Source organism: Crotalus tigris, unplaced genomic scaffold (assembly GCF_016545835.1).
Source record: "Crotalus tigris isolate CLP2741 ecotype Arizona unplaced genomic scaffold, ASM1654583v1 scf7180000020455.750797, whole genome shotgun sequence".
NCBI classification, from domain to species: Eukaryota; Metazoa; Chordata; class Lepidosauria; order Squamata; family Viperidae; genus Crotalus; species Crotalus tigris.
Window position 1 is genome coordinate 414,251 of NW_024098029.1, and position 20,897 is coordinate 435,147.

Consider the following 20,897-nt stretch of genomic DNA (forward strand, 5'->3'; position numbering starts at 1 on the left):
CCGAGTTTGTTGGCGATGTCCATTTTGCTCTAGAGTTCATGGTGACCTAACCCTAACCCTAGTGGAATTTTCCTCCAATGGGATTTTCCCATGTATTTTACCAGGAAACGTAGATAGGGCAGGCTAGAAAAGTCAGTGCCCTCCTAACCATACCCAAGCACTCCAAATTTGTTGGTGACGTCCATTTTGCTCTAGGAGTTCATGGTGACCTAACCCTAACCCTAAGTGGAATTTTCCTCCAATGGGATTTTCCCATGTATTTTACCAGGAAACGTAGATAGGGCAGGCTAGAAAAGTCAGTGCCCTCCTAACCATACCCAAGCACTGCGAGTTTGTTGGCGATGTCCATTTTACTCTAGGAGTTCATGGTGACCTAACCCTAACCCTAAGTGGAATTTTCCTCCAATGGGATTTTCCCATGTATTTTACCAGGAAACGTAGATAGGGCAGGCTAGAAAAGTAACTGCCCTCCTAACCATATCCAAGCACTCCGAGTTTGTTGGCGATGTCCATTTTGCTCTATGAGTTCATGGTGACCTAACCCTAGGTGGAATTTTCCTCCAATGGGATTTTCCAATGTATTTTCCCAGGAAACATAGATAGGGCAGACTAGAAAAGTCAGTGCCCTCCTAACCATACCCAAGCACTCCAAATTTGTTGGCGACGTCCATTTTGCTCTAGGAGTTCATGGTGACCTAACCCTAACCCTAAGTGGAATCTTCCTCCAATGGGATTTTCCCAGGAAACATAGATAGGGCAGGCTAGAAAAGTCAAATGCCCTCCTAATTACACCCAAGCACTCTGAATTTGTTGGCAATGTCCATTTTGCTCTCCGAGTTCATGGTGACGTAAACTCTAACCTATACCATTTCAGACAAATGGTTGCCCAATCTCTTCTTAAAAACTTCCAGTGTTGGAGCCTCCACAACTTCTGAGGGCAAGTCGTCCCACTGATTAATTGTCCTGACTGTTAGGAAGTCTCTCTTTATTTCCAGATTGCTTCTCTCCTTGATTAATTTCCATCCATCGTTTCTTGTCCTGCCTTCTGGTGCTTTGGAGAATAGGATGACCCCTCTATCCCTGACCTGTAGTGAAAAAGGCTTCTGTGTTTAGGTAAGGAAATATCTCTGAAATTGAGTCATGTGTTGTCTAGTTTGTACCAAAGTAAGTCTAAAACTTTTACAGTTTTACTTACGAACGTACTAGATGTGTACATCTAAATGTTTATCCCAAATGTTTTGTATCATCGGCTGTGATAGCGTACAAGAGAGCAAGCTGCAGGACAGAAGTTGCAAATAACCAGCAGCATTTCATGGTTCAACCCTTTCCACCGGTTTCAAGCTGCCATTGGATCTCCATGTTTGAAGCTTGTGTTTTTCTCTAACTGAGGCTCAGGAAACAAGGAAATGACAGGCACTTTGAACCGAAAAAAAATATACATTTTCCAAAAATGAAGACATCTCTGCTAAAGGCATGCCATCTTCACCCAGTGACAGTGCTCTTGACTCAAGATGGCTGCAGTCATCAATCTGTGTATTAGAAAGGTGCTTTTAAGCTTGAGCAGATTTCAAACTAAGTCAGGTTACTTTCCTGCAGATTGGGGAAACTAAGCCCTCCGGAGGACAAAAGGGAGGGATTAGAAAAATCGAGATTAATTTTTGCTGGTGAACAAATGGTAAACCTTAACAGAAAAATAAGAGACCTATTTTATGTGTAAGAGGCAACTCTGGTGATCTTATCAAAGGAAGGAAGATTCCATGTGCAAAACCAGACCTCCAAAATGGCTCAACATAATTTATTTTTTTTTATGTTAAAATGTACAGAGTTCTTTTGAAAGTACTTGCTAGAAAGAGGGGAGGGAAAAAGTGATATTACATAGAAGGAGAGGAAGAGAGGCCGGCCGGCCCAGGAGCTCATGACATGGAGAATTACAAAGGGTTATCATCCAGGCACCCCTTCCCCTTCTGAAGCTTACAAGTCACCAAGAACAAAGTACAAAGAAGTTACAAAACAGGAAAAGCAAATATAAACAGACAGGAATAGACGCGGCTTCATTTTGTACATGCGGCTTTAGAGGCATCTGGAACTCTAGTCACACATTCTAGAGATCTCTTTAAAGAGAATTTTCATCTTTCTTAAAATAGTCTTTAATATTCTACAACAAAGATAAAAAATTTTAAAGATGGAATGAAATGAAAAAAGCTCTTTTTTTTAAAAGGCATCAAAGTCACTAACAGTGAGTTTTTCTTTTTTTTAAAATTTCTTTTAGAAGATTACCCAAGTTTATTTTGCTAAAAATACATTATTATTTTCTTTCTTTTTTTTTTCTTAAACAGAAGTGGAAAAAAAAATGACAGGTACCAATATTACTGTGTTGGATACTTTTTCTTTTTCTTAATAATAATATAGAAAAGAACACCGGTTCATCTACAATAGCTCTACAGTCACAAAGATTTGTGGAAAAAAGGGAGCTGCCCAATTGATTTAAAAAAAAAAAAAATAGAAAAATCCAAAACTGGGAGGGAAAAAGGTAACAGCAGACGGAAAATATATATATATATATTTTACGGCCCTCGTGCCAACAGCTTTGCTTTCGACACCCCAACCAACCAACCAACCGGCCCCTACGGCCATCTGCCACCGGGAAGCGAGGCCAGCCAGCCGGCGCAGATGACCTGGGCAGAAGGGGACAGGCTGGGTCACCTTTCAACACAGATGAAGTGAGCCTGGATCGGTGGATATTTACAGGGTCCTGGGTCCTACACAGCCTTGTACACATGCTCAAGAACTCAGAGAAAACGAGGGCTGGAAGCCCAAGGGATTCTGCCTTTCTATCCTCACGCAGAGAGAGGGAAGTCCACTGAGTGCAGCTGAAGCTCTGGCCCCCTCCAAACTGCCTTTCAGGTTGCTTTGAGAAGCAAAACAAAAAAGTCTTTACACATCTAAGTCAATCTAAGTGCGTCTGTAGCTCTACAGGAATATACAGAGAAAACTTTACATCAGAAGGATAAGCTACATTTTCTCCTCCTCGTAATCGGTGGATGGCGTGCCCACGGGCCTTGCGTCCTTCGCAGTTCGGTAGGGTGGACTGCAATGCGGGGATCCTCCTGTCCCCCCCCCAAAGGCTCTCACACAAAAGGCAATGTGGAAAAACTCCGCCTAGTGAACCTCCAAAGATGATGGGAGGCAAAGGGGATAAAAGGGGGGGGGGCTGTTATCAGGAGGAGGAAGTCCTATGTGAATACTCGCTCCCCACACATGCTAGCGCCAGGCCAGCAAATTTTTTTAAAAAAAAATACATATGTGAAGCGACTGCGACAGCCATTTAAATGTACATCCCAACTTCCAGGGGCGGGACAGCCTTGCACAAGTGCCTCTAGGAACTGGATCCTCCAGCAGATTCACAATGCAAAGTCCAGCCATTGGGTTTGGGGGCTCACCTCCAGAACTCTGTTTCTCCCACCCACCCCTATTTTTGGCTGGACTCGGCTGGACTAGACTACATAGTTCCTACTTGGATATATGCAATGGGTGCACTTTAGTTACATTTAAACCGTTTTTCAGTTCACCCAAGGAGGGAGGGAGGGAGGGGAGATAGGAGAAGGGGAGAGGAGAGGAGAGGAGAGGAGAGAGAAGAGGAGAGGAGAGGAGGAGAGGAGAGGAGAGAGAAGAAGAGATAGGAGGAGAAGGGGAGAGAAAACAAAATATCAACTATTCAGAGTTCCTATATTTGGGGGAAATGGCAAAGAAGGCTCCGAACGTTTGCTCTGGGCTCCGTGCACCACGCCCAGGGCCTGCCACAGAGCCAGAGGGCACAGAAGATGGGAAGGATCTGACCTTTCAGGATTGGGCCATTTGAAGAGCTGTGCACAAGGGTCCAGGGGAGAAAAAGACTCTGGGGCCTCAAAGCAAGAGGCCACGGACTCTGCCCAGGTGGCTCTGGCAAAGTAAGGCTCTTGGTTCAACGACGGGAATATCGTGTGCACGTTTTCCATCCCCTTTCTCCCCAAATGACAAAAAAAGAGGAAAAAAAGAATCCCAAAGCCCAGTTCCCAAAATGGATTTGAATGGTGAAGCGTTTCCAGATTGTGGAAGGGGAAAGAAAACAAAAATAAAAACAAAAAAAAAAAAAACCAAGATCCCCCAAACCAGAGAACCAACCCCTCCCTCCCAGCGAAGAAAAGAAGAAAAAAAGACCAGGCCTCCTAAAAAAATAAAATTAAAATAAACCAAAAGGGAACAAAACCCTATCTAAGATCTACAGCAATATTTAACTGGAAAAAAGGTCCATTGTCTCTGCTTTGTCAGTATAAAAGTTTCCTTGATTGAGCGAGAGACGTTTTGGGGGGAGGGCTGGGGGAGGGACACACCGTCTTGCTCATCTCCTCATGTAGGGCCCGTTGAGCGATTGCTTGGGGACCCCAGCAGCGTTCATGTAGCTGTGATGCGAAGGGCCCGTGTACATCATGTTCCCGTGGGGGTTGGGCTGCATAGGCTGCTGGGGATAGGCCTGGCTCCCCATCATCCCCATCTGCATCTGCATAGGATACTGGGCCGTCTGGTTCATGTAGGCAGGGTTGCTATGGTAACTGCTGTTCATCATGGGCTGGGGCATCCGGTAGCTGTTCATGGCGTTCAGCGTGTTCATATTCATGGAGTTGACGTTGTAAGGGGCCGTAGGCATCAGATTCACCCCCATATTCATGCCACGCTGAACGGCCAACGCCCGGGGGCTGGCCTGCATGGCCACGGCGGGAGGGCTGCGGCCGTAGAGCTGCTGCTGGTGGGCAGCCGCCGAGGGCAAGGGGGCCGATTTCGACCGGATGGAAATGTGCCCCTTGACCGGCATCTGGCCTTGGAGCCGCTGAGTGTGGGGGATGCCAATGTTGGTGGTGGACATGTTACACTGGAGCAGGGGAGAAGTAAGGTTCATGGTGGTGGAGGCCAAATTGGGCGGGGGAGTCATGGTGGCTTGTGCTTGGGCCGCCCCGGCCAGAGGGTGTGACGGGGCCAGCTGCGCAAGGCCCGTGTTCGACAAAGACACACTGGTTGCATAGGAAGTCACAGCAGAAGAATGGCTGTAAGGCATGGCGTGGGGGTCCATAATCGTGTTGGTCAATTGCTGCAACTTGGCTAAGCTGAAGGTGGCCGTGGGCTGGGAGTATCCGCCGGCCCCGAAATCGCCAGGGAGCCTCTCGTAGATGCTGATGTTGCCGGTGCTGCCAGATTCTGGGATTTCCATGATCATCGGCGCTGGAGTGAAACTGTTGTTCATGCTACACTGCGACAACGATGGCTGCTGCTGGGGCGGCGGAGGCTGCTGCTGCTGCTGTTGCTGGGCCGGAGGCGGTGGCTGGGGCTGCTGGGCCTGGGGCTGTGGAGGCTGCGCCGTGGGTTGCTGGTTACTCGGGGGTCTCTCAACCACGCAACTCTGGGGGGACTTGATATTGCAGTTGGCGGTTGGCTGGACGCTGCCTTGCGGCATGAGGCTGCAACTGCTGCCCATGCTGGCCATTTGCTGGGTGACAACGCAGCTGTTCTGGGTGAGGCTGCTGGAGGAGGAGAGGCCTCCGTAGGAGCAGCTGCTCTGCGCGGAGTTGTTGCCGCAGATGCTGCCCCCCATGGTGGAGTCGTAGCTGCTGGGATTCTCGTAGTTCTCGGTGGTGCTCTCGATGCTGCCGAGATCGCTGAAGCCACTGTCCACCACCTGCTGGGAGTGGTCTGACACCGAAGGCACATCCATCATGGGGCTGGTCTCCATGTTCTGCATAGAAGGTGCGGAAAGAGAGCCTTGCTCGGGGCTGATCTGGGTGTAACTGCTCTCCAGCGTGCCAGGCACGCTGGGGCTGCTGACGGAGCGCACGGACTGACTGGGGTGAGACTGGACAGAGGAGATGGGGCTGTTGTGTTCCGAGGCCTGGCAGTCTTCCACCATCGGCATCTGCGGGTCCTCTTCGGCCTGGGTGTAGCTCTGCAGGTTCTGGCAAGCCGCCAGGGTCTCCTCGCAGTCCTGGTAAGCCACGTCGTGCTCGTGGTTTTCTTCCTCTTGCGTCAAGGACTGCACAGCTTGGACAGTTTCGAGATCGAGTTCACTGTGGGGGACCGGCTCCTCTTCCTTCAGCTCAATCAGTCCTTCCTTAGGATGCTGCTCCTCCTCTTGGTCATCTTCGGATCCAGGAACCAGCTCTGACCCGACTGATGTCTCGTGGGACCCTTGATCCTCCTCAGAATCTGCCTCTCCTTCACTCTTGTTCTTGGCGTCATCGTCTCTATCGTCCTGTGTGCTTGTTTCTAAAAAAGGCTCCTGGACTTCTTCGGGTTCTTCCTTCAGGGCCTCCTTCTCGGCCTGCTCTTCCAGCTCATTCTTTTGGATGGACTCCATGTGGCCATCGTCTTCTTCGTCATCTGCATCGTGATCTTCGTTCTGGTTAGCTACCGCTGCAACTTCCTCTTCTTCCTCTTCCTGGTCATGCTCGGGTTCTTCAACTTCCTGCTGCTCTTCTTCAGACGGCGGCCTCTGGTCTTCTAGGACTGGGGGCTTCTCCCCTTCTTCCTCCAGTTCAGGTTCTTTAGATTCCATCTCTGGACTGTTACTGCTGTCTACGGGAGAGGTCGCCCTCACTTCTCTAGCAGGCATGTCTTCCTCTTCTCCTAAATCACCTACTTCCGGAGGCCCATCTTCATCTTTCCTTTCTTCAGCACTAGGCAGAAGTTCTTCCTTCTCCTCAACCAGCTCTTCCTCGTCCTGCATTTTTGTTTTACGCCCTGATTTGCAACTGGCTTCCATGAGATCTGTGGTCTCCTCTGAAGTAGGGGTTCGAACTTTTCCCCTCCTCAGTTGAAAGCCTGGCTTGCGCCCGGGCCTTTTCTTCCAGTGGATGGGCTTGCGGCTCTTGCCCTTGGGCCAGCCTTTCTTCTTTTTCATGGGGGTAGAAGTGCCAGGCTGGAGCGGAGAATCGAGCGACTCACATTTTCTCAGCAAAGAAACGGGTTTCAAAGTAGGAGAATCTGAAGAGAATGCAAAACAGAAGGGGTCAACTTTGGAACAGCAATCCACAATTATTCATTGTTAGTACTGCCAAAATCTAGAGTCGATCAATAATGTTTGTTTGTATTCCCACACACCATGATCTTGGATATGGCCCATAGAAGCCCCGTAACAACCGAATGGACAGGTATGGAATGCCAAGTTTGGACATTCTTGAGGAATACTAAGGGAGAGTACACACCAACCCTCCTGGATTCAGAGAAACACGGAACCAGAGTATCAGGAAACATACCAGCCGTGTCATCCGATTCCTCTCCTTCTTGATTTCCTCGCTTTAAGGAGGGCCTATGCCTAAGGGAATCCTGTGGAGAGAGACGGCGAAGATATCCTCGGGAGAACAATTCGCTTTCTTCCTCCTCTTCCTCTTCCTCTTCTTCTTCTTCTTCCTCCTCCTCCTCCTCCTCCTCTTCCTCCTCCTCTTCCATTTCAAAGGTGGGCTCCAGTTGAGGCATGGGCCTCTCGGAGTCAGAGTCCTCAAATGGCTCGTCCAGGACCTCTGTTGTTTCTGAGATCGTTTCGGTAACTACGCTGCTGTTGTGGTATTTTCGCTTGCGGACCCGTCTCTTCCGGGGAATCGGCTTCTGCACAAGACAGTAAAAAAAGAAAGAAAAAAGAAACAAACAAACAAGGAACCAGTGAAAAAACGCTGCAAAGAGACAATGTGATAACTCATCAACATCTGTTTATATTTTTTATCCACCCAATGGAAGGGATTTCCTCACAATTAAAGACAGTAATAAAAGATACAGTGATTTAGGGCTTAATGGGTTGCATGAGCTCAGCCTAAATTTGTCGTAAATTTCCCTGATTTCAATAGAACCTAACGGTGAATGATTCCATTTTTAGGTTTCTCTGACATACAATCCACTTGCCCAACATATGGCAGACAAATAAGGAAAGCTGCCTACTAATGCTTCATTGTTAGTTCTGGCATTTAAGACAGCAGAGTCACAAAACAGGCATGGGAATTTTTTTTTAAAAGCAGATTGTACATTACGTTGTTCCAATTTTGTTCAAATATATTTAACTGGGGATTCTGTTTTAGCTGGTGGAAGACAAATATTGAGTACTATTAAATCAAAATGCTTTCATTTTAATTGGGCTGTAATAACTTTTGTTCGTTGTGCCCTACTGAGGCTGTCTCCATCTTTAAAGCCCCCGAGACACAGACTGCTAAGCCGCCCTTGTTGCGCCCTTTCTTGGAACTTCTAGAAGCTCTTATGTGGTAGGGGCTACATCAGGGGTCTTCAAACTTGGCCCTTTGACGACTGGTGGACTCCAACTCCCAGAATTCCTCAGCCAGGCACGCGTGCCTACCTGAGGAATTCTGGGAGTTGAAGTCCACCAGTCATCAAAGGGCCAAGTCTGAAGACCCTTGGGCTACTGAGTTCAGCTTCCTGAGAAATAATGCTTATTTTTTAACATATCAAATTGCTAATCTCTATTGATCAATAAGATTTCCAGGGACTGCCAGCAGAAACACTACGATCGCTTCCTGGAGCTTCTACTCCACTGTGCCAATTAACCAAACTTTGATGAAAACCAGCCCAAGAATCCATTTGCAGCCCACGCCAAACTCCGACCGCTGCTCTCTTTTAAGGCCCCACCTCCTGACCCCCTCCTCAAAGGGTGGGGAGGCAGAAACCCACCTTCCGCTTCAGGGCTGGCTTCGTGAGAACCGGTGGGGAACTGGAGCAGGGGCTGGCGGGCTCCTCGTCTTCGTCTTCACTGCTCTCACTGAAATGCCTCAGCACCGTGCGGTCGCCCTCGCTGTGTCTCCGGGCTATCCTGTCACACTGCTCAGAGAGCCGGCTTTTCAGGGGCTCCAGGGCTTTCAGTTGCCCTTTCCAGATCTCCGTGCCTTCGCTGCATCGCCTCTGGGCGGCGGAGGGCTTCTCGCCCTTGCCAAATGGCCCTTGGGAGGAGGCTGGCTTTTCTTCCTCTTTGCCATAGTGCCCTCGCCGAGTCGGGCTCTTCTCCTCACATTTGCCACACTGCCCCTGGGAGGAGGCCGTCTTCTCTTCGCTCTCCCCAAATCGCCCTCGAGAAGCCGCCGCTGCTGCCGCCGCCGCTGCCGCCGCCTTTTCCTGGCACTCCCCACAGCGACCTCCCCTGGCCATTGCCGACTTCTCCTCCAAGATCAGTTTCGGGTCCTTCTCGGTGCAGGATTCCCGCAGCTTTTTGTTCTTGCGGCTCCACCGGCCCCTGCGCGGCGTGTGGCTGTTGGCAGGAAGACCGCTCAGGGGAAGACTTTGCTTGCCGGCTCGCAGGGCGTTGACCGGGAGGACCTCTGACTTTTTTTCACTCTCCAGCGGAAAGCAGGATTCTCGCTCTTTCCTCTCCCAGGAGACACACTTTATCACCTGGGGGGAGGAAGGGAGGGAGGGGTGCACAAAAAGAAATTAGCTCTTTTTCATCCTCAGCATTCTTCAGTCAGCATGCCGGCTGGGAACTGAAGTCGACATGTCTTAAAAACTTGCTGAGGTTGAGAAACACCACGCTAAACAAACCTGTAGATGTCACGTTAGGATGAGACTCTAGAAAGAGTGCCGGAAAGAGCAACCAAGACAATCAGGGATGGAGGCTAAAGCATGTGAAGGACAGCTGTGGGAATTGGGCATGTCTATCTAATGAAGAGAAGGACGAGGGGGTGACATGATAATAGTTTTACCATGTTTAAGGGGCTGTCACAAAGAAGAGGGGGGTCAACCTATTTTCCAAAGCACTCCAAAGAAGCAATGGATGGAAACTTAACAAGGACAGATCCAACACAGAACTAAGAAGAAAAGTCCTGAAAGTGAGAACAATTAATCAGTGGAACAGCTTGCCTCCAGAAGTTGTGAGTGCTCCATCACTGGAGGTTTTTAAGAAGAGACTGGACAATCATTTGTCTGAAATCGTATAGGGCAGGGGTAGGCAACCTTGGCTCTTTTATGACTCGTGGACTTCAGCTCCCAGAATTGTTGAGCCAGCCACGCTGAGGGGAAAGGAGAGGTTTCCAAGCTGAGCCACGCTGGCTCAGGAATTCTGGGAGTTGAAGTCCACGAGTCATAAAAGAGCCAAGGTGGCCTAACCCTGGTATAGGGTCTCCTACCTCTAAGGTCCCTTCCAACTTTGTTATTTTATAGTTCTATAACACTTCACAATTTCATACATGCATAAACGCCTCGCATTCTGACCTCAATGTCTCTCTCCCGCGACTGCTGTGGGACATCGATTTCTGCTTCTTCGGGGTCATCATCTTCATCCTCTGAAACCACCGAGTTTGAGACGATGACCGGGGTCCAGCGCAGACATTCTGGGTCTACAACTACAGGCCGGATGTTCAGTTTCAGCTTTGCCATGTGGTCTTGGATAAGTTTTTCCCGCCGAACAATTACAAATCTGAGGGAGGAAAAAAGAATAGGTGGCTTTGGTCCTATGACATCACGTTCACGTTATAAATGTGGAAAGGCAGGAAGGGAAAAAAAGGTGTCTGGGAGACCCAAATGAGGGATTCATTATTGCTAAGCCTTTGCTACTGATGCAGTGCAGCTGTTGCTCAGCACCGCTAAGCTCACGGCCTTCAAAATGTCACAGAGACTCTTGACGTGGAATTAATCCATAGTGATTGGGCTCATAAAATGTTTTCACCCATAACATGTAGGACTTTCCACTCCTAGGTCAACCCCTCAGTCACGTCTCTCGCTCTTTAAATTCACCCTGAGTTCTGAGATTCCCCCCAAAAAACCCTCTCAGGAGTAATCTTGATAGCACAAGGGCTGGAAACATGGATTATTTTTTTTTAATGCATTTTTCAGGATTTTTGCATCTACAGAATCAGCCCTGAGCATAATCCTGCCATTTTCTGAGGCCACCCGATTCTGTGAGAGAAGGAAGTGATGCTCACTGATCATTACGGAAATCCAGCATGCGCAGGTGGTGCAGTGTCGACGTGATGTCTTGAGGGCAGATGCCGGTCAGTTTGCTTAACTTCTTGATGCTGATCTGCTTGTCGTTTTGGTGATAAAGGCACTCCAAGATGACGCTTTTCCAGTATGCCATGTAGGAAAGACGACCCAAATCAGACAGTGGCTTCTCCGGGGATCCCGCCTGGCCTTCACGTTTTGATAGGAGATAACCTAAGAGAAAAGAGAAAGTGCTCAGGATTGGATTTGGTACACACAACCACACTCTTCTAAGTTTACCCAGAGTTGGGAGTATCGAAGGGCCCCTGAAAGACCACTAGTGACACCTCTGTGTGGGGAGAGAAAAAAAATCATAAAACAATCCCATTGTTATGACTAAGAAGCTATTACTCTGGTTCTTATGAACATTTGTCTCAGGTAGCTTGCCTTCAGCTCCTGTTCAAAAGATGGAATAAAAATCTAATACGTATTAGTAAAGGCTACTTTCTCTTCTTTTTTCTCAAATGTCTCTCTTTTGTACGCACTGACCAACTGAGAGAAAGCAGTATTCCCTGTAGGCTAAATTCAGTTAGCATACGTCTCACTTAGCAACAGAAATTTTGGGCTCAATGGTGGTTGTAAGTTGAGAACTACCTGCATATTGGTAGTGCCAAGGCCTCACACGATCAAGAATTGATCCAATCTCTGAATACTTTGAAATCTGGGACAAATTTTATTATTGCTGGGAGTCGAGGAGGATTGTTGGGGTTATAGATTAGCGTTAATATGGAAATGTATATAATCTTAGGCTAGCAAATAGAGAAATGAATTAAGTATTGTATAAAAAAAACCATGTGTATCTATAGAGATAAAGAACTAAATGTAAGAAGAGAAATAATTTGACAGAAATGTTTATACTAGAATGTTACGTCATGTCCAATGTTTTCTTTTTTAATTGTATTGTAAATAAAAAACTTTTAAAAAAAAGAATTGATCCAATCAATGAAGCAATTAGAATGATTCTTCACCTTCAAGTCAGGGAAGCATCACTCATTACACGCCCAGGCTTTATAAAAATTAAATTCCAGCTGCTTCCTCCTATCCTGAGGTCAACTTTCTACATTTAACACAAAGCAGCTCTTCATAATTGAGAGGGTTTTCCTCCCGGCCTTCAAGGCACACTTTACTGTGAGCAAGCTGATAATAAAGTCAATTCAGAGACTTATTTGAAGTCCTGTGATTCATGAGTGATCACTGAGCTTTTCAAATACACCAGACAGCAACAAGATAGTAAACAAGCAATTACTTAAAGAAGGTTAAAAAAAAAAAAAACACCTGGAACTCCAGCTAGAAATCGTTATCAGTGCATAGAGTTCGTTTCAGATAATGAGCGCGGAAATGTCAGCATCCCTTTAGGGCACATCATGTGCAGCTCACTTTCCACGACACAGGAAGCTGTCTGCACAAATGAGCACTTTCCCATTTAAAGATGGGGAAAAAATGAGTTAACGGGTACTTAGTTCGCCTTTGAAAAGGGACTTTTCTTCCTCCCCAGAAAGCATCGCATGGCTTTATATCGCCCATCATTGCCATCACGGCCAGGCAAGGTACTTTTACTATCCAACTGGATTTGGTACTAACTTGCTTCCGTGCACAAATCAGGAGACTTTTTTTCAAAAATTAAAACAATCCGCATGTATCAGATTTTCTGGTCTCTGAGATCAACTAAAAAAAAACCCACAAACCCAACATACGTCTTTTTTCTCAAATAAAGCTGAGGTCACTTCTCCAGCACGGTTTGAACTTTCAGATTGGTACAGAAGCACACATTTATTTTTCCTATGTACAGCAGTAGTTTATGACTCTAAATTCACCTCTTTGCTCTATAAGCGATGGTTCTAAGGCAGAATCACACAATTTCCACCGGTTCTTCCTTTTCAAAACGGATTAATCCAAACGTAAGTGACAACAAGCTCTGCATCTTAACCGCTGGGCCACTGGGCCACCCCACTATTATATAAGTATGATGTAAATTAGCAACAATTTACCGAAATAGGTGTCTGGATAAAAACAGGATTCAGATCTAAAGTAGGAAGACGGTTAACTTAAGACTGCTGAATGGACATGCAACAGGGGGAAAAAATGGGACATGCAACACGGGGGGGGGAGGAAGATGGTGATATAAGACACACATGATAAATAAAGCATTTACTTTCACAGAAAACAGTTGAGAAAAAAAGGTTTTCTGGAATTCCAAAATAGAGCCAATTCAGATAAAGAGTCACATCCAACCAAATCAATCGCAGGAGAATTGTACACTCCATAAACGACAAAGCCAAGTTAGAGGAAGGGAACATAAAAAAAAAAAAAACAACCCAGAAAAATATTAAGAAGGGGCTTACTAAAGTCAATGAGGAATCTGCCGTAGCCCTTGCGCTGGTACTGGGGAAGAATCATGATACAGGACACATTGTATTTCTGCTGGCAGTGCTTCTCCTAGAAAAAGAGAGAAGAGGGGAAAAAAGAATCTAGTTATTAAAAGCACGGCTTTGTGACATGGAAGAGGAGTTCTTTGGGATAATAATTAATACAGAGGGAATATTCCAGCCAAAGACACAGCTGTAATTCCATCGGGGAGTCAGAGAAAAATCAGATGAAAAACATGTCTCTGATGGAAGAACAACAGCAAGCCTCTAATTATTTGGGAGGGGGGGGGGAGAGAGAGAGAGAGATGACTGAGTGTGGCATGGTTTGGTTCCTGAAATCCAGCCATGTTTATTCCAAGTGACTCTGGGTCTGTGAGGTCTGTCCCCAAGGGTCTTGCTTCCTTTGGAACTTTCTAAAACAGAAAGGCTCCCCTCCCCCCTTAAGATGGGGAAGAAAATCTGGGAAATGTTTATTGTTCGGATTCTGTGATATACCCAAGAGAATTGACGACTAGGAAAATATCTCTTTTGGTGGACGTGACTGTCTCAAGCCACGGAGCAGACAAATGGAGATGTTAACAACTGGATGAAAATACCCAGGTGTCTGTAGGGAAGAATGAATGTTATGAAGACGTTCAATAAAAGCTATGAAAATGAATACAGGGTAGTCCTCGACCATATGGCTGTTTTTCAAATGGCCGTTGCAGCATCCCCACAGTTGCGTGAGCAGAATTCAAATTTGCGACCTTCTGACAGGCAAAGTCAAAGGGTGGCCAGATTCACTGAACAACGGGTGTTACTAACTGAATAACTTCAAGGATTCACTGAAAATCTCTCTCTCTCTCTCTCTCTCACACACACACACACACACACACACACACACACACACACACGCTTTTCCCTGTCTTTCAGAGCAGAAATGTAAAATCTGCAACGCCTCCCAAGGAAACAGAGAATTTAGGGCCTTTCGGCAGAACCACAATCCAGCAAGCACACTCCATTCTAGTAGGCAGACTAGCTCAATTAGATAGCATGATTGCTTCCTCCCCTTTACACACACACACACACACATACACACACACACACACACACACACACACACACTTCTTCTTCTTCTTCTTCTTCTTCTTCTTCTCCAAGCAGAAGAGCTTCTGCATGGGAATGGAGGCTGGAGGAGTGGGGAAAAGAATGCAAAGGCAAGCCTTAAACTAAAGTTTGCACCCCATCGATGCAGGAAGAGCACAAAAGCCATGTTCGGCCTCAATCGAGTCTTTTCCAGCGTGCAAACAAAAGCTTTGCAATGAGATCAGCATCTGATCTGAGGAGCAGCGGGCTTGGTGGCGCATTAACAATGAATGTTTACTTCACCAACTAGCTGCTGTACTCTTCGCTACCCAAGGGATGAGGAAGTAATTTAAAACCTCCCTTTAGAACCGCTAAGCTGGAATTCACGCTCCTGGGAGGATACACTCTGTTTGACAGGATGAAGAGAAAGCCAGCCACGTTAACTGCTTCAATTCCCTGGATTTGTCTAGACAGAGTCTTAAAAGGGGTACGGAGAAGGGCGCCCACTACTTCAGAAGTCCCTGATGTAGTTAAAATCCAGCAGACACTGCAGAATCGCTTTGAACTGGCTTTTGAATTCATATGGTTAAACTGAAAACGCCAGCCCAATTCTAGCCACTGGAATGCAGTTTAGACTATTTTCAAAGGTAATTTCCAGAGATACAGATGCAGCACAGGAGGCTTAATACAATGGCAAAAGACAAAAAGCAGATATAAAGAAAAATTAATTATCTTCTTGCGCAAATCGTATCTCGTGATTGCAGAGTTTTAGAAGTGGTGTTGGGGGAGGGGAGGAAAGCATGGGATCTGAGGCTGAATACGGCATTTGCTATCCTTAAAAACTAGCAAAAACACAAGGCATATAAAAACGTAAATGTACAGATAATATACATCACTAGCATAATTTCAGCGGGTTTCCAAATTTCACATTCCTTCCCACGAATTTTATAGCAGTTTTTACAGTACAGAAGCTATTTCCTTCTGTTGAGTGGTCAAAAAAGAACCGATGCCCAGCATTACAAAATGAAACTAAAGTCACCTTCAAATTGAGTTCATTTCTTGGTGACTTAGAAGGACACACACACACACACACACACACCCATGAAGGCTTCCTGCAACGATTCCTGCAAATCAAAACCTAGGTTTCTACATCTGAACCCTCACCTTGGAGAAGTAGCCAACCAGGTGACAGCCCTTCACATCGTTTTGCGTCAGCACATAAAAAAGAAATGGCTCCACATCGTAATAGAGAGTCTTATGGTCCAGGAAGAGTTTGGCCAAGAGACATAAGTTCTGGCAGTAAATAGTACTGACGTTGCCATCCACCTTAAAAGAAAAGTAGATTAATTTGTTGTTTCCATCAGAAAACCACAATGAAATACTATACTCTGGCCAAATAGTATTGGAGCAAGCATCCATTTTTGAAATCATTCAGAGAAAGAGAGCAGTTGGGAAACATCACAACTCTGACCTTTGGCCCCCAAGGCAGCCCATATCCTTTAGCTTAGCAACCACTTAGATTTGTTTATATGGCCAAGAATTTATAACCTAATTTAAAGAGTCACTAAAACAGCGATGCACTACACCTAAATTGTGAAACAGAACTGGTATTGAAAAAGCCAATTTAAAAGGCAGAAATTTACAGCAGAGAAGTAGTAACATGTAAGCATTAACCAATTCCTCAGCCACTGTATCTTCACTAAAGTTGTTGACATTCTTAAAGACTGTTCAAATTATATTTCTGTATTCTGGAGCCAGTTCCTATTCCTTGGTTCAGAATGAACTGCACCACCTGTTTCGCCTTTTATTGGGACAAACAGCAGTTAAGAGCTGTTGAAATTTACCTCGAAAACCGAAACATTATTCTTTCTGTAAATTTCATTGGCTGGGGGATGAAACCAACCACATTTCTTCATGTGCTGCTGGAGAATAGTTCTGCTTTTCATGTATTTGAGACAGAATTCACAAATATACAACTTGGGCAACCTGAAAAATATAAACTGGTTAATACCCACTCAGGGCTAAAGGAAAAAGGCAACTTTCAAAGAGCAAAATAATATAATCTTTGCAGTTCTCATCCTTACAACAAATGACAAGACCAAGAAAGTGTTTTCTTTTAAGTAAATATTCATTGGACAAAGAGACACAAAGCAGAGGGAGACCTATAGAAGCCTAAGCAAAAGGCTGCTTAAGTTGACTTCTGGTATAATATATCCATTAGTAAGAAGTAGAACCAGATAAAGCAGGGAATATATTTTCCAAGCTCAAAAGTGAACAGTACAAAAGGGTTACAGGAAAGTAACCAGAGCCTCAATATTAGAAATTCCAAACCCCAGTAATTTAACTGTACACCAGTCTCCACACTCAAATATACTTCTTCACCCTCTCATATAAAAGCTGCTATTAAAATTATTCAAAGCTCATTTGTAAATGAATTTAGGAAACCAATTGTTGTAAAATAAGCAAACATATTCTTTACTTTACCCTCCAGCATTTTATCTGCATCTTTACTTATAAGCTTATTACACTGCTGATTACTATTTCCTTTCTCCATCTGACATGCCAGTCTGTTTTTATGGGAAGGCGAGAGCTTAAAATATGAGTGTATCAGGATAAATCTGTTATACTCGCTGTTTCATTTCCAGTAATGGCAAAAAGTTCCAGCGGACAACACGCTGCACATCATAAAAGGTGCTTCATACCTGGAGTATTCTTGTGGATATGGAGAAGAATACCAGGTGTGGATTTCATATTTTCCAAACTCAATGACTGATGGACAGCGGACTTGGGGGTCATGTGCCCCTGTCACTCCTACTTTCTGTAAAAGAAAAAAAAACACTCAACTTTACTCCATGGGTCTGGGAATCTAATAAAAAAGCAACAGGTGTACCTGAACATCAATTTCCACCAATGCCCCCCAAAAACGGAGAAAATAAAAAATTACATAGGAGAAAGGCTATCCCAGTCATACTTAATATTTCTAGAAATCTTTTTACTGCAATGGCCCAGATCATAAAGGAAACTAAATTCCCCTTATTATTCTAAGGAAATAAATGCCCTGGAACACTCTCTCTCTCTCTCTCTCTCTCTCTCTCTCTCTCTCTCTCTCTCTGTGTGTGTGTGTTAAATTTGTATGCCACCCACTTTGCAGTTTGAGGTGGATAAAGTGAAGAAGGAAAAGTATATACCAACAGCATCTATAATAAACAGCATAAATCTAAGAGCGAATTGACAGAGCATACTGAATGCAATTTAAGAGCTATCAGTTGAGTTCAGGCCTCTAAGGGCAATGTTATAAATTCTTTATTTGCAAATATGGGAGGGGGGAGAAATCAGCATTATAAATACAACTTTAAAACAAGGACAAAAGAAAACAATCTCTACACACACTATTTGTGACAGTAAAAATAAAGTTGGGAACTCCAAGAATCTTAGGGACAAGGGCAAAGGAAGCACCTTCATTTGAAAAAGAAAATGGGTGTGTGTGTGTGTGTTTCTGCAGGAAGACTCGAGGTCATAAAAGTTTAAGTGCTCTGGGGGGGGGGCTCACGTCTCTGCCTTTCAAGTGATCAGCATAATTTCAGACTTAATGGTTACTCATAGTTTTACTTCTCTGCAAAACAGAGAAATCCTTTCTTTCTCCTCTCTACCTAACCCCTTTTCTCTCAAGGAGCTGTTCTAAGGGATGGTAATACCTTGCAAATTGCCCTAACATGCAGAGGCAGAAAGGTGAAGGGAAAATGCCAATTAGGCTCTTTTAATCCTTTCCTGTTTAGTTTCCACCAGGCACTGAGAACTTTAAACAATAAAGACTATAAATGTTTTACAGCTTTTCCTAGTGACAGGGTTCCCCCCCTTCCTATTACTCCAGCTGCTTCTTCTTAAATACTAAGGTGTCTTGCTATCAGCATTGTGTATTCATATCTGAGCTCCAAGGGTGGCACTTTTTGCCACATGACAGCCCAGAAGGTCCAGCTCTTGCCTTATTTCCCTCTGCGCCCGCTCAATTTTTTTTCAGCCGAGCACAGATGCTTCCTCAGTAGCCATTAATTAGTTCGGCTTAGGCAGAACTGAAACTCCACCGTAAAGCCATTTCTTGTTTATTTTTCCTTTATGTTCCCTTTTCTAGGGAATTACAGGAACATGTTGAAACGTTTAGATAAAAGAAGATGGGTTGGGCCTACATGATTTTTCCCATCCTCGTGCGCTGAACCGAATCACAGTGTCACGCCAAATCCTTGTTTAGCATTTTAATTAGGCAGGCAAATCTTGCGGGCTCGTGTATTCCCCTCTACTTTTCTTACTTCAGTCCCGTAAATTATTTTCTCTTTAGCTTAAGTCACAATGACTACGTCCCCAAAGGTTTAAGACTGCCCTTCAACCAACGATTTAACCATCCTTTAAGCTAGAGTTTGCAGGGTTCCTTTAGAAGACCATTAAAAATATTTTCGGGTTTAGAATAACAATGATCTAATTTTACAGCACTGGAGCCGATCTCCTTCCAAATAATCATTTTGATGGTGTAAAAATAGTTCTATAATCTTTAAAAATACCTATAAACAGAGAACAATAAGTTAGCTTGTTTACTCTTTTCTTGCTCTCTAGTTTCCTATCCAAATTTGTAGTCCCAAGATTAAATTAAATTTCCAGGGTTGGATGTGACGTGATGCTGGTTAATGTCCTACAAATCCGCCATTATAAAGCAGGAGTGAAGAGATCACAACATTCAGTTGAAGTCTAGGAAACGCTGGTTCATTAAACTGAGATATTTTCAGAACCCAGCACATGAAACTTTGGATTTAATGGACATTATAATTTAGGTGTGCATTATATTTTATGCAAGATAAGGGTGGGCTTTAACAGCTAAACACAATTTCTGTATTTAGGATCAGCGTGTCTGATCACCACATACTGAGGATAAAACAAGAAATGGCTAGTTGCTACCATCACGCCATGTTCACAAACCTGCTAGAGACCTCTGGCTGACAAGTGTTAAAAAGGATGCTGCAGTGGGTAAACCTTTGATCTTAACCAACAAGCAATCTGTATATTCCCATACCAAGCTCAGGGCCAAGCCATTTTTCCAAGAGAATTTATAGGTGTGCCTTATTTGCCCTCCCTTTCATTTCACATTTCAAAGTAGCAATAAGTTTAACACAGCCTCTGCAAAACCTTGCCTTGCCTTCACACCTACCCGATATACTAGACTACAACCTGTCAGACCTATTCACAACACTGCACAACAAAAGCTTTCTGCCACTGTATTGTACTGCACACAAGAGGAAATTCAGTTTCTCCAAATGTTATCTCTTTGCCAGAACTCTCTTACAAAAAGAAGAGTATCAAGCCTGAGGGATTGACTGCTTTATCTAAGGAGTTAGAGCAAAATCAAACTAGACAATGTGTTTTCATTGCAATTTAAGAAAGTCTTTTTATTGTTGGGGAGGGGAGGGTTAGGCTGAAAAAAAAGTATAATTCTACAAATTAAATTAATTGCTCAAGTCCAAATGCTCTAACAAATAAACCAATTGGTGGAATGACATCCTGCAAGAACACGCCCTACTGAATCAATCGCCATTTCTTTCCTAATAGGGATGGAGAATATGTCATTGTTTTTAACAATGAGAATGACTATCAATCTATAATCCACTAAGGGAACTGCAAATATTCTATTTCTGTAATTTCTTTAACCATACACAGATATGCTGCAAGTAGGAATGCCACTCACTGTACCTGTGATAACAGCTTGTGAGTTTGCGCCTTCCCAACAGCCGCAAAACTCTTCTCCAATTGAGCATCCGCAATAAAGGTGAAGTCCCAGTTCCAATACAACTGTTTGCACATCACAACAGCCCAAATTCCCCTTCACATGACCCAAGTTCCATCAAAAGCTGCCAATATCCAAACTGGCTACACACACTGTTTTAGTTTATTCTCATCCGACAAATTCCCCAATAACTCAGCAAGCCATCCTTGCATTTTCACCGAGTGAATTCCCTTTTGCTCAGGTGCGGCCCTTGGGTCTACCTAGAGACGGACTGCGTCAGCTCCTCATCTACGTTTAACCCAATCCTTGCCAAAACAAACCAATTAGCAAAGTCGTAGCATGAAGCAACAGACCTAATGTTTCCTACAGACTGTAAAACACAAACGCTTTCTTAGTATGAGTGTTCCACACATTTCTATCTTGCTACACGTGCTAAAACAATTTGTTTCAAAGGCTTGAAGACATCATACATTAACAGAAATACATGTTACATCTTGCATCTCTTTGGCTAGTAAAGTTGAGAGAAGTCCAAGTTTGACCGGTTCGTCTGAGTTTCCATACTTGGAAAGTTTAAATGCCTTTTCATCTTTGTGTTAGTTCCAAATAAAGCCATAGCACTTAAGACTTATATACTGCTTCATAGTGCTTTACCGCACTCTCTAAGAGGTTTACAGCATTTTGCCCCCCAACAATCTGGGTCCTCA

At 44.6% G+C, this 20,897-nt stretch overlaps 1 protein-coding gene across 2 annotated transcripts in view; it reads right to left on the reverse strand.

The window, feature by feature from the left end:
• Positions 1–1,777: 1,777 nt before the first annotated feature.
• The window catches only part of KAT6A (lysine acetyltransferase 6A), a 47,364-nt gene continuing 28,244 nt past the window's right edge, over positions 1,778–20,897 (reverse strand). Inside the window, exons 1-10 of one of the 2 annotated variants that reach the window (XM_039366845.1) lie at positions 20,160–20,729; positions 17,129–17,244; positions 16,271–16,412; positions 15,591–15,752; positions 13,338–13,431; positions 10,938–11,169; positions 10,228–10,432; positions 8,698–9,411; positions 7,281–7,629; positions 1,778–7,008 (exon numbers count right to left, since the gene is read on the reverse strand). In XM_039366845.1, coding sequence (XP_039222779.1) covers positions 4,379–7,008; positions 7,281–7,629; positions 8,698–9,411; positions 10,228–10,432; positions 10,938–11,169; positions 13,338–13,431; positions 15,591–15,752; positions 16,271–16,412; positions 17,129–17,244; positions 20,160–20,270 — 4,755 coding nt within the window. In that variant the 5' untranslated portion in view covers positions 20,271–20,729 and the 3' untranslated portion in view covers positions 1,778–4,378. Of the gene's footprint in view, positions 7,009–7,280; positions 7,630–8,697; positions 9,412–10,227; positions 10,433–10,937; positions 11,170–13,337; positions 13,432–15,590; positions 15,753–16,270; positions 16,413–17,128; positions 17,245–20,159; positions 20,730–20,897 lie in introns of those variants that run through there. The other variant, XM_039366844.1, reaches the window with a different exon arrangement.